Source organism: Chlorocebus sabaeus, chromosome 26 (assembly GCF_047675955.1).
Source record: "Chlorocebus sabaeus isolate Y175 chromosome 26, mChlSab1.0.hap1, whole genome shotgun sequence".
NCBI lineage: Eukaryota > Metazoa > Chordata > Mammalia > Primates > Cercopithecidae > Chlorocebus > Chlorocebus sabaeus.
The window spans coordinates 15,819,008-15,834,894 of record NC_132929.1 but is presented as its reverse complement, the minus strand read 5'-3'; the positions used below and the strand labels follow the sequence as shown (position 1 = coordinate 15,834,894).

At 41.2% G+C, this 15,887-nt stretch overlaps 1 protein-coding gene across 1 annotated transcript in view; it reads right to left on the bottom strand.

Moving 5' to 3' along the window:
- The window catches only part of EIF2AK4 (eukaryotic translation initiation factor 2 alpha kinase 4), a 105,656-nt gene that overhangs the window by 3,238 nt on the left and 86,531 nt on the right, over positions 1-15,887 (bottom strand). Inside the window, exons 30-36 of the mRNA XM_008017075.3 lie at positions 14,818-14,925; positions 13,015-13,143; positions 11,115-11,201; positions 5,973-6,085; positions 2,907-2,965; positions 1,928-2,025; positions 138-206 (exon numbers count right to left, since the gene is read on the bottom strand). Of these exons, the coding sequence (XP_008015266.3) occupies positions 138-206; positions 1,928-2,025; positions 2,907-2,965; positions 5,973-6,085; positions 11,115-11,201; positions 13,015-13,143; positions 14,818-14,925 (663 nt within the window). The remainder of the gene's footprint in view (positions 1-137; positions 207-1,927; positions 2,026-2,906; positions 2,966-5,972; positions 6,086-11,114; positions 11,202-13,014; positions 13,144-14,817; positions 14,926-15,887) is intronic.

Sequence of the window (15,887 nt, the reverse complement as noted above, 5' to 3'; positions counted from 1 at the left end):
AGTTCACATCAGTGACAATAAGGCCTGCATCCAAATTCTGCTGACACTGAGCAGAAAAGCTCTGAACCCTGAGGCAACTACTTTGACAGCATGGACAGAAAGAAGCCACCTTCAAAATACGAAAGAAAGCCACTTACAGCCAGAATTTCAATTTCACTGCTTTTCTGATGTAAGTTGGCAAGGGAGGTCTGAAGTCGAGTTTGTACCTAATAATAAGAAAATGGAATTCAGAACATGTTAAACCAAGCCATCTTTCTTGCCATCTTATTTCCTATCCCAGGACACAATCACAGGGTAACACACCAAAGCCTAGAAAGGATTCCAAATGGTGTCTAAAGGTTTGCCCTTGGCTGGGTGTGGTGGCTAATGCCAGTAATCCCAGCACTTTGGGAGGCCAAGGCTGGGGGATCACCTGAGGTCAGGAGTTGGAGACCAGCCTGGCCAACTTGGCGAAACCCTGTCTCTACTGCAAATATAAAAATTAGCTGGGCATGGTGGCGGGCGCTTATAATATACTAGCTACTCGGGAGGCTGAGGCAGGAGAATCATTTGAACATGGGAGGCAAAGGTTGTGGTGAGCTGATACTGCGCTACTACACTCCAGCCTGAGTGACAGAGCGAGACTGACTCAAAAAAAGAAAAGATTTGCTCTTAATCCATTCAGAAAGGGGTGTCTAGCAATATGATCTCAGAGGAAATGAGGTTTTTATGACTTGACCATCTGTTTAATAATCCTTGTCAATTATCTCTTCATAATTTTGAAATGATGCCTTGTAAAGGCTCAGTGCAGTGAAACAGTGCACACACAGATGATAGTATGAAGCTAAACTGGGAAAAAGGGAGAGGTGGCAGCAATGAGGACATGGCATGAGAACTGAAACTTGGTAGGTGATGAAGGCAGTAGGAAGATGGGAAAAATAGGTTTCCACCCAAATCCTGAGAAACAGCTAGAAGAGCTTACAAAAATAAAGTACCTGATCTTTGTATTTTAGTCTGATTACATTTCTAAAATTGACTGCGCTCTTTTAACACTCACTCTTTCACATATGTCCACAGCATACTCTAACATTCTTATTCTATAAATTTAACTCAGAGTTCTACTATAGTTATTTTATTTTATTTTGAGACAAAGCCTAGCTCTGTTGCCCAGGCTGAAGTGTAATGGCGTGATCTCGGTTCACTGCAATCTATGCTTCCCCAGTTCAAGCGATTCTCCTGCCTCAGCCTCCTGAGTGGCTGGGATTACAGGCATTTGCCACCACGCTCGGCTAAGTTTTGTATTTTTAGTAGAGAGGGTTTCACCATGTTGGCCAGGCTGGTCTCGAACTCCTGACCTCAAGTGATCCGCCCTCCTCAGCCTCCCAAAGTGCTGGGATTACAGGCATAAGCCACCGCACTTGGCCTATGTTTATTTTCTTTTATTATTCTCTACATAATGCATATGCTTCTAAGTTATAAACTCTTTTGAGGACTGGGGCCATGTTAATGTCTTCTACATTTTACACAGCTCTTAGCACACCAGTAGGCATATAGCAAATGCCAGAACCATGTATGGAATGAGAAACCTGCCTTAAGTCTTGTCATCGGCCTCTTCTACTTTGCTGTTTAGAGCACAAACAAACCTCAATTACCTTTAGAGCCAGATTAGATAGTTTTCATTTAGGTGAACTCTGACAACAGCTGCTTGAAGGTGCCCACAGGGCACAATGGCTCCTCTCTGGAGGACAGATGGGAATTCTGGAGCCAGAGAGATGCTTTGTATTGATAATGATTTCAGAACCCACCCAGTTAGGGAAGTTGGAATAATTTTTTTTTTTTGGAAAAAATATTTCCAAGAAATTCCATGTTTCTTATTTTCCTTTCCTGTTACTGTTTTTCTCTTCTGTAACTCATATTAGAAAGCCAAAGACGCCCTGACCCAGTGTACCTGAGTTTCATACCGCCTCCTAGTGCTGGCTGACAGCTTCTCTGGGGCTAGCACACTCACGATGGGAACCACTGTTGCTCCATGGATTTCAAACAAACCTGAGACAGAGAGTTTCAGAATTTACGGCCTTATCTGGTCCCACTTTCTACAACATACTACAGAGAGATGGCAGAGTTTATTAGTAGACATCCTGTCGTGATTCTAAGGGCTAGATCATGGCTGGGCTGTGTTTTCTATCCCTGCAACCATCTGCACTGGATAGCTGAGGAGCCCAGAACCCCAACACCCAGCAGTTTTGATGCATCTCTCCTCAGGCAGGGATTGAGGGGTGGTAGAAGGGGCAGGGAGGCAACATGAGTCATCAAAACCTCAGGGGCCTAAGAAAATCAAGCTGAATATCGCCAAATCCTAATACTTCTTTAAGTTCCTGCAAGAATTGGCAATCTGATGGCAACACAAAGTTAGTGCTAACAGAAATGAATGGGAAAGACTCAATTCTGTTAAAAGCCAAATATGTCTTCTCATGGCCTTAACTGGAACCTTTCTTTTTCAGTAAGGTTGCTAGAGGTGATGAAAGTAAAGGCGTAACTATCACCACTGTGCCCTCTTGGCTTTCATGAAAACAAAATGTGTATAGTGTCTTTCTTCAAGGGATTTCAAAATACTTCCTTCAATCCTCTGTATGAGGAAAATCTCCAGGAAAATTATCCACATTTCACTTGTACAATAAATTGAGTAAAAGGAAGATTAAATCACTTGTAAAAATAAGAGTAGAAGAGTTGGCTAAATTCCAGTTGTTTTATCATTTTCTAGGATGTGGATTTCAAAGCATAGGGATGAATCCCACGTGGTACAATTTATTGTGTATATGTTATTTTAAAAATAGATTTCCAATGTCACAAGCAGTTAGCCACAGTAATAAGTGCTTAGAGCAAACATATAAGCATCATTATGTTCAGATTATAATTAGTAATTATACCTGAAGCATTAGAAAATGACCCCTTCAGATTTTGCACTGCAAGATTATCGGAAGCTTCTCTAAAAACAAGCAAACAAAAACAATTAAAGAACAGTCAATAAGGCACAAGCAACACATAACTTACAGTGAACTACATGTATAGTGAGTCACTTTTCCATTAAATATAAAAACATCTTCTTCTTGGTTATTAGTGGGTGGAAACACAAAAACAAAAAATTTGCATTTAGTTATGCTTTGGTCAAGAGCAAGTAAAAAGTTATAAAGGATGTCTTTTTAAATTAACAAATGCCTAAAGAAAACATTCTGATTTATTCAGCTAGGCTTGAAATCCTGGATCCACACAAGAAGCTGATTTCAATGAAATATAATGGCTGTTCTTTCCGCCCCCCTCATAATACAAGGAAACACGAGCAACATCCACCTTCATTATGGCAGCAGCCTTGGCAACCACCCACAGGAGGACATTTGGCAAATAAGGATATTCTTTAAAAAGCTGTGAATGGATGTTCTTTCAAATGCTGTGAATTAATTTATAGCCTTTGAGAGAGACAACAGCACTCTATCTTGGGAAAGCAGGGAAATAATCATTTGCATGGAGGAAAAACTCTGAACCTTTCCCTGCTAACACTAAATCCCATGTAGCCTTTTAAATGTCCTGGTAATGTTCCCCCATACTCACTACTTGGCTATTTCTTGGTTTCTTTTCTAAACCTCTGTCTTTGATTTAGATCTATAATTCCAATACTGGTGATTTCAAGAACATTATGTTCCCTCAGAAACACCTAATGGTAAATTAATTAAGGCTAGGTGCAAATAAGAAGGGGTGGGGGCATGAGAAGAACAGAGCAAGGTTTGTTTTCTATAAGCCAGGATTTCTTAATCTTGGTACTACTGAAATTTTAGGCCAGAAAATTCTTTGTTGGGGGGTATTAGTCCTGTATCCTTTAGGATGTTTTCACAGTATCCCTGGCCTTTCCTAGATAACAGTAGAACTCCCCAGTTACGACAACCAAAAATGTCTCCATATATTGCCAGATGTCCCCTGGGAAGCAAAACCATTGTTGGTTGAGAATCGCTGATATAAGCCAAAAAAATTACAGTGTTGTATTTTCTGATAATGAGCATATATATAAGAATTGCTTTAGGCGGGAGAATTGCTTGAGCCCAGGAGTTGGAGACCAGCCTGGGCAACATAGGGAGATCCTGTCTCTACAAATAATTTTTAAAAATTAGCTGGGCAAGGTGGCACATGACTATGGTCCCAGCTACTCAGGAGGCCAAGAAGGGAGGATCACCTGAGCCTGGGAGGTTGAGGCTATAGTGAGTCATGTTCACACCACTGCACTTCAGCCTGGGCAAGAGTGAGACTCTGTCTCAAAAAAAAAAAAAAAAGAAAAAAGAAAAAAGAAAAAAAAGACTTGCAAAATATAGAAAGCTTAACAAAGTAATTTCATATCCCTTGTGACCCCACTAACCAAAACTACAGTTAAAAATTTGGTACATTCTTCTAGACTTTTTTTTATGTACAGGTTGTATATTTTGTTTAAAACAAAATGGCATTATATTATACATCCTATTTGTGGACATCCTTCCATGTCAATGAACTCAGCTTTGGTAGAATCATCATAAAGACTGCACAATATTTCACCAAATTATCATAATTCAAACAATCTTCTACCAATGAATATTTTGAAATTATGTTCTCCAAGTGTGGTCTAGAGACTCTTGAAGGTCCCTCATATCCTTTCAAGGGGTCTTGCAAGGTCAAAACTATTTTCATAATAATCCTAAAATATTAATTGCCTTTTCACTCTCATCCTCTCACAAATGTGCAATGGAGTTTTCCAGACACTATATGATTTGTGGTATCACAACAGATTGAATACATAAACAGATATGATAATTGTTTTTTCTACTAAAGCGTTAAAATAGATTACAAAAATGTAAAACAGTGCACTAAAAAGATTTGCAAATATTTTAAACAATGCCATTTTCCTTACTAAATTAATTTTGTTTTGGAAAACAGTTGTTTTTCAATAGAAATAGGTTAGCATGTAATGGGGTTATTGTTATTTTTAAATGAATAAATAGTTTTTAAATGTTTATGTTTTAATATTTATAGATATAACTCACATAAACAAAAGTTCTTGGGGATCCTCAAATAATTTTTAAGGGTGTAAAGGGGTTCTAAGACCAAAAAGTTGGAGAACTGCTGTTATAAATGAGCCTTGATAGACATCTTTAAAATAATTTTTACTATAAATTCCTGAAAGTGGAATTGCTGGGTCGATTTTTAAAAAATGTTTAGTTTTAAGGCTTTTAATTTACTTTGCCAAATTCCTACCCAGATGGTTGATACTCCCATCATGAGGAAGTGAGATCTTTTCCCAGAACATTACACCTTTCAAAGTACATGGACAAAATATTATCGCAATTCACTGATTAGCAGACTGAATAAGATAATGACAGACAGATTTTGGCTCCTGAGGCTTTTCAAAATGATAAAATATTCTTGGAAATGTTATGAAGAACAAATGTTGAATGTAAGCTATGATTAGTCTTATCATACAATAAGATGGTCATACAATTAAACTGCTATTGAGTTATTAAGAAACAATAGAATGGTTCATTAAAAGTAATCCTGACCTATCTTTGTTTCTCAAAAGGATCAAATTGATTTCTTTCTTTTTGTTTTTTTGAGACAGGGTCTTTCTCTGTCACTCAGGCTGGAGTGCAGTGGTACGAACATGGCTCACTGCAGCCTTGACCTCCTGGGCTCAAGCAATCCTTCCACCTATCTCCTGAGTAGCTGGGACTATAGGCATTCACCACCATGCCCAGCTAAGCAAAAAATAATTTTTTTTTTAGAAACGGGGTCTTGGTATGTTGCTCAGGCTGGTCTTGCATTCCTGGCCTCAAGTGATTCCCCAAACTTGGCCTCCCAAAGTGCTGGGATTACAGATAGGAGCCACAGCACCTGGCTCAAATTGACTTTTAAAATAAATTTATGTAGTTTCCATATAGGTAATTGAAGTCAGTTTTCTCGGCTGTTGTTTCCTAAGTTACCTGCCATTCCTTTCATCACTGACTTTAGTCCTCAGTTTCTGCAGTACATGGTCCACAAGTTCAGTCTCCAGCACACGCTTCTCTGTCTGCCTTTCCTTCTCGAAAGACTTAACCTTCAAAAGAATGAAACAGATCTATCATTTGGAGGTTTCTGAACCCGGAAGAGTAGCTCAGAGCACCACAGTAAGACTACTAAATCAACAGTTTGGGTCAGTGGTTCTTAACCAGGGTCAATTTTGCTCCCCAGGGGACATTTAGCAATGTCTGGTGACATTTTTGGACAGTGCAACTGGCATGTAGTGGGTAGCGGTCAGGGATGCTGCTAACACACAGGACAGCCCCCTAAAACAGAGAATTATTTGGCCCAAAATGTGAACAGCGCTGCTGTTGAGAAACCCTGGTCTGGACTAGTTTATCATAGATGATAGAATTTTTTTTTCTTTTTTTTTTTTTTTTTTTTGAGACGGAGTCTCGCGCTGTCGCCCAGGCTGGAGTGCAGTGGCCGGATCTCGGTTCACTGCAAGCTCCGCCTCCCGGGTTTGCGCCATTCTCCTGCCTCAGCCTCCCGAGTAGCTGGGACTACAGGCGCCCGCCACCTCGCCCGGCTAGTTTTTTGTATTTTTTAGTAGAGACGGGGTTTCACTGTGTTAGCCAGGATGGTCTCGATCTCCTGACCTCATGATCTGCCCGTCTCGGCCTCCCAAAGTGCTGGGATTACAGGCTTGAGCCACCGCACCCAGCCAGAATTTTTTTTTCTTAAGGCCAAGATGAATGGGCTCTCATTTCATGTGATTCATTAACATCTTCCCCTTTAAATCTGGTCAGCCACCAAGGTTTCTGAGATCTCAGCTTTATCTACCACTCCTCCCTCTCCTTTCTAAACCCAAGTCCTGTCATCCCACTTTTATGCATCTATCCCTTCATCTTCACTCCCCTGGCCAGCATCCAACCTTGGCCTAGGCTAGTATTCTTTATACTCCTTCCACTGTCTTCAGTCTCTCCCTCACTCTATTCCATGCTACGCATCCCTGCAGATTAATTTTTCTCAAACACAGCTTGGATGTCTCCTGTTCAAAACATTCGGGGCCTCCCCAATAACTGCTAAATATAAAAAACCAGATTTTTTGGTTGGTATTTGGACTCTCCATGATGTAGCTATAACCATTTTCTGCTTCTGATCCATCTGTCTCACCAAAAATAGACTATTCAGGGTTGTACCAGAATGGTTCTCTGCCGGCCTGCCTCTATCTTTGGGACAACTACTCAAAGAACTACCATCTCCTTTGCAGTTCCCTCTTCTTAAAAGGCCCTTCCGGGACCTATCGATATCCTATGAATTCTTGAGGGTAGGATAAATCCCAGCACCCCCTACAGACTTCAGTGCTTCCTCTTATGTAGTCTCCTAGCCTGAGGGACCTTCGGAGAAATTTATCTGTAGGACTCTCATGGCATTTAGTATTTTTGAGCTCATAATCACGCACAAATGTCTCAAGTTCCTTACCAGATTACAGACTTGACAGCAGGAGCTATGGCTTAAATGTTTCTATATCTTCAATGGCCCCAAGTTCAATCCCTTCTACATTGTGAATGCTTAAAATGTGTTGGCTGAATGGATAAATGAAGTGATGTCTTGCTTTTGAAATATGAAAATGTTGCTACTGGCTGGGTGCAGTGGCTCACACCTGTAATCCCAGCACTTTGGGAGGCCAAGGTGGGCGGGTCCCTTGAGGCCAGGAATTCACGACCAGCCTAGGCAACATGGGAAGACCTCGTCTCCACTAAAAATACAAAAATGAGCCAGTCACAGTGGCGCGTGCCTGTAGTCCCAGCTACTCAGGAGGCTGAGGTGGGAGGATCACTTGGTCCTGGGAGACAGGTTGCAGTGAGCCAAGATCATGCCACTGCACTACAACATGGGTGACAGAGTGAGACCTTGTCTCAAAAAAAAAAAAAAAAAAAAAAGAAAAAAAAGGAGCCAGGATTCTCAGAGTTAGAAAAAACAAAAAAACAAAAAAACTAAAAAACAAACAAAAAAAAGGAGGCCGGGCACGGTGGCTCACACCTGTAATCCCAACACTTTGGGAGGCCGAGGTGGGTGGATCATGAGGTCAGGAGTTTGAGACCAGTTTGACCAACATGGTGAAACCCTGTTTCTACTAAAAATACAAAAATTAGCCGGGTGTGGTGGTGTGTGCCTGTAAACCCAGCTACTCAGGAGGCTGAGGTAGGAGAATCGCTTGAGCCCAGGAGGCGGAGCTTGCAGTGAGCCGAGATTGCGCCACAGCACTCCAGCCTGGGCAACACAGTGAGACTCCATCTCAAAAAAAAAAAAAAAAAAAAAAAAGAAAAGAAGAAAAGTCAATCTAGTGACTGTGTATAAGAAACTCACTTTAAATATAAAGATAGCTAAGTTAGCCCGGTGCAGTGGCACACACCTGTATCCCAGCTGGAGGCTGAGGTGAGAAGATCACTTGAACCCAGGAGTTCAAGGCCAGCCTGGGCAACATGATGAGACCCCATCTCTTTAAAAAAAAAGACAGGTTAAAAATAAAAGGATGGAGAAAGGTAGTGATATAAACACTAACCAAAAGATTTCAGAACAAGAAATATTAGCAGGGATAAGGAATATTTTATAATGATGAAGACAATTCATAAAGAAGATATAAAATCCTAAATATGTATAATAACAAAGCTTTGAATTTTTTTCTGTAAAGGACCAGATAGGAAATATTTTAAGCTTTGCAGGACATACATAGTTTGAGTCACACACTCTCCTTTGTTTGTTGTTGCTTTTTAACAAAGAATGTAAAAACTTTGAGTTCACAGACATATAAAAGTAGGCTACAGGCTGAATTTGGCCCAAGTTGTAGTCTGTCAATTCCTCCTCTAAAGTTCTACCTGAAAAAACTAAAAAATGAATCAACTAAATCCAAAATGAGCAAAAGGAAGAAAATAGTAATGGGTAAGAGTGGAGATGAATAAAAGAGAAAACACAGGAGCAAATAAAAACTCAGAAAAACCAATGACACCACAAGCTGGTTCTTGGAAAGACAAAATTGATCAATCTCTAGCCAGGCTGATTAGACAAAAAAGAGGGAAGACACAAATTACCCGTATCAGGTCTGAAGGAGAGAGCAACACTGCAGATCCTGGAGACAGTGAAACAATAACAGGGAAATATTTGAAAACTCAGATGAAATGGAAAAGTTCTGGGAAAGATATAAACTACCAAAGCTGCCTCTAGAAGAAAGAGGTGACCAGAATAGCTCTCTATGTAGAAATATTTGAGGTTGGACTTCTAATATCAATTGTATACAACATCTTACAGAAAACAGAAGAGGAGAGAGCACTCTCCATCTCATTTTATAAGGCCTGCATTACCCTGATATCAAAACCAAACAAAAACATTAGAAGAGAAAAATATTTTTAAGAAAGTTTTTTTTCCCTTTAAAAATAATTAGAAATAAAGGTTAAGAGGTGGTATATTTATGAACACTTTGAGTTCATAAAAAGTAAAACTGGTTACAAAGCAGTGAGAGGATAGGCCTATCAGCAGAAATCAACTTTACTTATTCTTATTTTCTTAGATGGAAAAAGAGAACAAGAGAAGAAAAGTAGGAAAAAACCACAGCCAGTTTTTTTGTTTGTTTTGCTTTTTAAAGCTTTAATGAAGGTGGACTCTCTTTCTTATTTTATACACATTTTCCTCAGTAAGAAACCCAACAATGGAAAGGGAGAGCAGAGGGAATGGATTTCCAGCCACCTACACGGCCCGGGGCCTCAGTGTGAAGGCAGGTATTCCACAGGTTAACACCTGACTACTGAATTGTAAAAAATCTCTGGTGTCTGTTGGCTGCATAAATGTCTTCTTTTGAGAAGTGTCTGTTCATATCCTTTGCCCACTTTTTGATGGGGTTGTTTGTTTTTTTCTTGTAAATTTGTTTGAGTTCTTTGTAGGTTCTGGATAGAACCTACCCTTTGTTAGATTCTACCCTTTGTTAGGTTTTTGTTAGGTTTGTTAGAACCTACCCTTTGTTAGGTTCTGGATAGAACCTACCCTTTGTTAGATTAGTAGATTGCAAAAATTTTCTCCCATTCTGTAGGTTGCCTGTTTACTTTGATGGTAGTTTCTTTTGCTGTGCAGAAGCTCTTTAGTTTAATTAGACCCCATTTGTCAATTTTGGCTTTTGTTGCCATTGCTTTTGGTGTTTTAGACATGAAGTCCTTGCCCATGGCTATGTCCTGAATGGTATTGCCTAGGTTTTCTTCTAGGGTTTTTATGGTTTTAGGTCTAACATTTAAGTCTCTAATCCATCTTGAATTAATTTTTGTATAAGGAGTAAGGAAGGGATCACACATGAAAAAATGCTCATCATCACTCGCCATCAGAGAAATGCAAATCAAAACCACGAGATACCATCTCACACCAGTTAGAATGGCAATAATTAAAAAGTCAGGAAATAACAGGTGCTGGAGAGGATGTGGAGAAATAGGAACAATTTTACACTGTTGGTGGGACTGTAAACTAGTTCAACCATTGTGGAAGACAGTGTGGCAATTCCTCAAGGATCTAGAACTAGAAATACCATTTGACCCAGCCATCCCATTACTGGGGATATACCCAAAGGATTATAAATCATGCTGCTATAAAGACACATGCACATGTATGTTTATTGTGGCACTATTCACAATAGCAAAGACTTGGAATCAACCCAAATGTCCATCAATGACAGACTGGATTAAGAAAATGTGGCACATATACACCATGGAATACTATGCAGCCATAAAAAAGGATGAGTTCATGTCCTTTGCAGGGACATGGATGCAGCTGGAAACCATCATTCTCAGCAAACTATCGCAAGGACAGAAAACCAAACACCACATGTTCTCACTCATAGGTGGGAACTGAACAATGAGATCACTTGGACACAGGAAGGGGAACATCACACACCAGGGTCTATTGTGGGGTGGGGGGAGCAGGGAGGGATAGCATTAGGAGATACACCTAATGCAAATGACGAGTTAATGGGTGCAGCACACCAACATGGCACATGTATACATACGTAACAAACCTGCACATTGTGCACATGCATCCTAGAACTTAAAGTATTAAACAAAAAAAAAAATCTCTGGCGTCTTTACCTTGACATGGCTTCCTTCTTTATCCGAGACAAGGGCCACATAGGTGATTTCATGATGTCTGCAGTACTCTTGTAATTCCTCTTGGGACTGAAACAAACAAACATAGTGTAGAAAATAAACACAGAGCACCTGGAACAGCTTTAAGTAATTAAGGAGAATGAAAATACTGTTTCCAATTATATTCTCAATGTGAATTACTAAATGTGCTGACTTCAGGGGGATAGAAATATTATGGAAGAAGCATACAGAATTCAAGGGAGGAACAAGGCCTCTCTTGTCTTCATTACCTTCATGATTGTTCTAAGGGGCCATGAATAATCAATCAATAGTAAGAGGTTTTCAAAAGCTTCAAGACTTAATAAAAGATGCCCCAAATTATACAACACAACACACACACACACACACACACACACACACACACACACACACACACTGAAAAAGCCTCTGAGGAAAATGAAGGAAACGAAGGAAATAAGGGAAGGTGAAAAGCAGAATTGAAGAAACAAACCAGGACAGGGCAGAGAAGCCTGCGGGATGCCACTGTACAGGACTGAGGTCACTGACCACTAGGCTTGGATTTTACTGCAGGACAGAACACTTCTCTAATGATTTATGAAACAAGTGAACAAGTAGAAGAGGACACTGTTCTGTCAAATGATTAAAAATTGTTGCTCAAGGCCGGGCGCAGTGGCTCAAGCCTGTAATCCCAGCACTTTGGGAGGCCAAGAAGGGCGGATCTCGAGGTCAGGAGATCGAGACCATCCTGGCTAACACAGTGAAACCCCGTCTCTACTAAAAATACAAAAAACTAGCCGGGCGAGGTGGCGGGTGCCTGTAGTCCCAGCTACTCGGGAGGCTAAGGCAGGAGAATGGCATAAACCTGGGAGGCGGAGCTTGCAGTGAGCTGAGATCCAGCCACTGCACTCTAGCCTGGGCGACAGAGCGAGACTCCGTCTCAAAAAAAAAAAAAAATTGTTGCTCAGTACACTTCTGATATGAATTTTGATACCACACACACACACACACACACACACACACACACACACACACGAGTAAACAGTAGCAGCTTCAGAAGCCTCCCGGCAGGTGATGTAAACAGAGCAGGTGGGAGGGTGGTGGGTCTGTGTCCCTGGTCATCGCCATGCTCTGGGGCACTTTTAGTGTGGGCGAATGTGGGTACAACCTGGATGATCTCCTGGAAGTGTACCCCTTCTATGATCTGCTTACACCCCCCATTCCAAAGGGCAGGCATGTGTCCTGGGTGCCACTTTCCACACCTCTACACCCATGGCAAGTGTCAGGCCTGCATGCTGTGGGAGGTCTCAGGATACAGAGCTCAAAACACACTAAGCACCGAGTGCCTTCACAAGTGTGGTAGGCTGGTGTACAGCCCTGCAAAGGTGTCCATATCCTCATTCCTAGAACCTGTGAGTGATCAACCAGGATTATCTGGGTGGGCTCAGTGTAATCACAGGGTGCATATATGAGAGAGCTGGACAGTGAGAACAGAAGCACAGGTCAGCGAGGAAGGAGGTGCTTCGTTGTTGAGTGTGATGATGGAGGAAGAAGCCATGAGCCAAGGAATGCAGGAGGCCTCTAGGAGCTGGAAAAGGCAAGGACACAGACTCTCCCCTAGAGCTTCCAGAGGAGCCAGCCCTGTTGAATTTAACCCAGTGAAAGTGCTTTTGGATTTCTGACTTCCAGAAATGTAAGATAATAAATATGTGTTTAAGCCAGTAAGTTTGTGGTAATTGGTTACTGCAGCAATCAGAAACTAACACAGGAGGCGACTCGAATTACAGAGATAAACAGAGTCTGACAGTCTAAAGGTGCAGAGGATATTTGCCATGAGAGCCATAGCTATTCGCACTTCACTCACAGGTGCCTTTTGTCCCATTACCTGCGACCAGTCATACATGATTTCTGCTGTGATGCCTGCTGTCCAGAGTTTCTGGGTTAGGTTGATGGCCCTGGACATGGACATCTGGCCAACACTTACAACCAGGAGGTCACAAGAGCCTATTGTAACCTGGATCAGAAACAGAACGGTTACAGTTAGAGGAGCAAGACTGCAGGCATGGAAATGAAACCAGCATCAGGAGAGGAGGCAGCATTCTTGGGAGGATGGGCATTCCTGAAATCCTGTATAGAAACGCAGCGTGCCGAAGGCCTGGCTTCAAAACAACATTGTTAAAAAAAAAAAAAAAAAAAAAAGACACAGTCAAAAAACTTTTTCTTTTTTTTTCTGAGACAGAGTCTCGCTCTGTGGCCCAGGCTAGTATACAGTGGCACGATCTCAGCTCACTGTAACCTCTGCCTCCTGGGTTTCAGCAAGTCTCCTGCCTCAGCCTCCAGAGTGGCTGGGATTACAGGCGTGCACCACCATGCCTGGCTAAAATTTCTTTTTTAAAATATTTTTAGTAGGGATGATGTTCCGCCTTGTTGGCCAGGCTGGTCTCAAACTTCTGGCCTCAAGTGATCCACCTGCCTTGGCCTTATTGGGATACAACTGGGATTACAGGCATGAGCCACCATGCTCAGCCATAGTAAAAAAAAAAATGTTATATTAGTCTTTCAAGACAGAAATTATTTCAACTACCTTGAGCCATTTAGGAAAATACTATTTTTCTCTGGGAAAACTAATCTTGCCTGAAATATAAGGGGGGAAAAAAGCTATTTCTAGCTTTGCAGACCACAGCAGGAATTTTTTTTTTTTTTTTTTTTTTTTTTTGACAGGGTCTGGCTCTGTTGCCAAAGCTGGAGTGCAAGTGGCATGATTTCAGCTCACTACAACCTCCCCGTCCTGGGTTCAAGCGATTGTCCCATCTCAGCCTCCTGAGTAGCTGGAACTACAGGTGCATAGCTAATTAACCACGCCTGGCTAATTTTTGTATTTTTTGGTAGAGATGGGGTTTTGCTATGTTGCCCAGGCTAGTCTTGAACTCCTGGGCTCAAGCGATCTGCCTGCCTCGCCCTTCCAAAGTGCTGGGATTATAGGCATGAGCCACCATGCCTGGCCTGAATAAGAAATTTTGATAAGAGCCTGTCAATAACTATAACATCTCACATTTATATGGTACATTACAGATAAGGAAAGTGAGGCTAGGGAAGGATGAATTAATTGTCTAAGGCAGAAGTCTTTAACCTTTTTGGCACCAGGGACTGGTTTCACGGAAGAAAAATTTTTCCATGGATGGTGTGGGGGTGGGGAGGAGATGGTTTTGGAATGAAACTATTCCACCTCGGATCATCAGGCATTAGTTAGATTCTCATAAGGAGCGTGCAGTCTAGATCCCTTGCGTGCACAGTTCACAACAAGGTTCATGCTCCTATAGAATCTAATGCCACCACTGATCTGACAGGAGGTGGAACTCAGGTGGTAATGTTTACTAGCCTGATGCTCACCTCCTGTTGTGCAGCCCAGTTCCTAACAGGTTCCTAACCCAGATGGGTACTAGTCTGCCGCCCGGGGGTTGGGGACCCCTGGCCTAAGGTCACCCAGCTAGAGAACAGATGATAAGGACTGAAATGCAGGGATTGACATCAAGTCTTAGGCTTGTCTACCATATTAAAGGTAAGTTTCAAAACCCTGGGTCTATAGCTTTCACATCTGAAGCCCCATGTAAATGACTGCAAAAGGCAAATCATACTTTTAGAAAAGAAAGACACCTTGAAGTATGCTGGGAAGCCAAGCCAGACTTACAGGTTCCTCCATGTTGAGGGCAGCAGCAGATATCTTGTCTATAGCTATGCTGACCCCAATGGCAGTGGGAACTGGCCCCAGAGCTTGTGGCCCTCTAAACTGGGGAATCTGTGGAGAGACATAAACAGTTACGGTTATGAAATAGCAAAGAAAATATGATTACGGGGAAAACAATGATTAAAGAGTGAGCACTCTGTCAGCAGCTCATCATCAAAGAGTTCAACAAAAAGAAATGTGTGTGTGTAGTAAAAGCGAGAAGCAAGCACACATGCAAATTTAGAAAAATATTAACAAATGTTACATCTAACTCTGAACTGTTCAATATGGCAGCCACTAGTCACAAGTGACCACTGAGCATCTGAAATACAGCTAATCCAGATTGACACATGCTGTACATGCAAAACACATACTGGCTGCAAAGACTTTGAAAAAAATGTAAAATCCTTGTTAATAATTTTTAGAAGTTTGAGTACATGTTGAAATAATATTTTGGATATACTAGGTTAAATAAAATATATTATAAAATTGATACCACTTGTCTCTTTTTACTTAATGTTACTAAATAGTTAAAATTCCAGGTCAGGTGTGGTGGCTCACACCCATAATCCCACTGCTTTAAAAGGCCAAGGCAGGAGGATTGCTTGCAGCCAGGAGTGTGAGATCAGCCTGGACAAAAATGTCCCATAACCTCAAGGACATTCACGTCACTGGGGTCATAGAAGGAGAGAAAAAAGAGGGTGAGACTGAAAAAAAAATTCAAACAAGTAACGCCTGAAGAAATCCCCCAAATTCACAAAAGACATACACCTATAGATTTAAGAAGCTAAGCAAACCCTTAACAGGATAAATCCAAAGAAACTCATGCCAAGACACATCATAATTTAACTTGAAACTAAAGACAAAGAAAAGAATCTTTAAAGCATCAAGTCAGAAATACCTTCCCTATAGGGGAAAAGTAATTCAAACAACAGCAAATTTCTCATCACAAACCAGAAATTTGGGGTAAATACAACAGACTTTCTTCTCCCCTTGAGTTTTCTAATTATATTTAACAGTAAAGTAAAAAATTT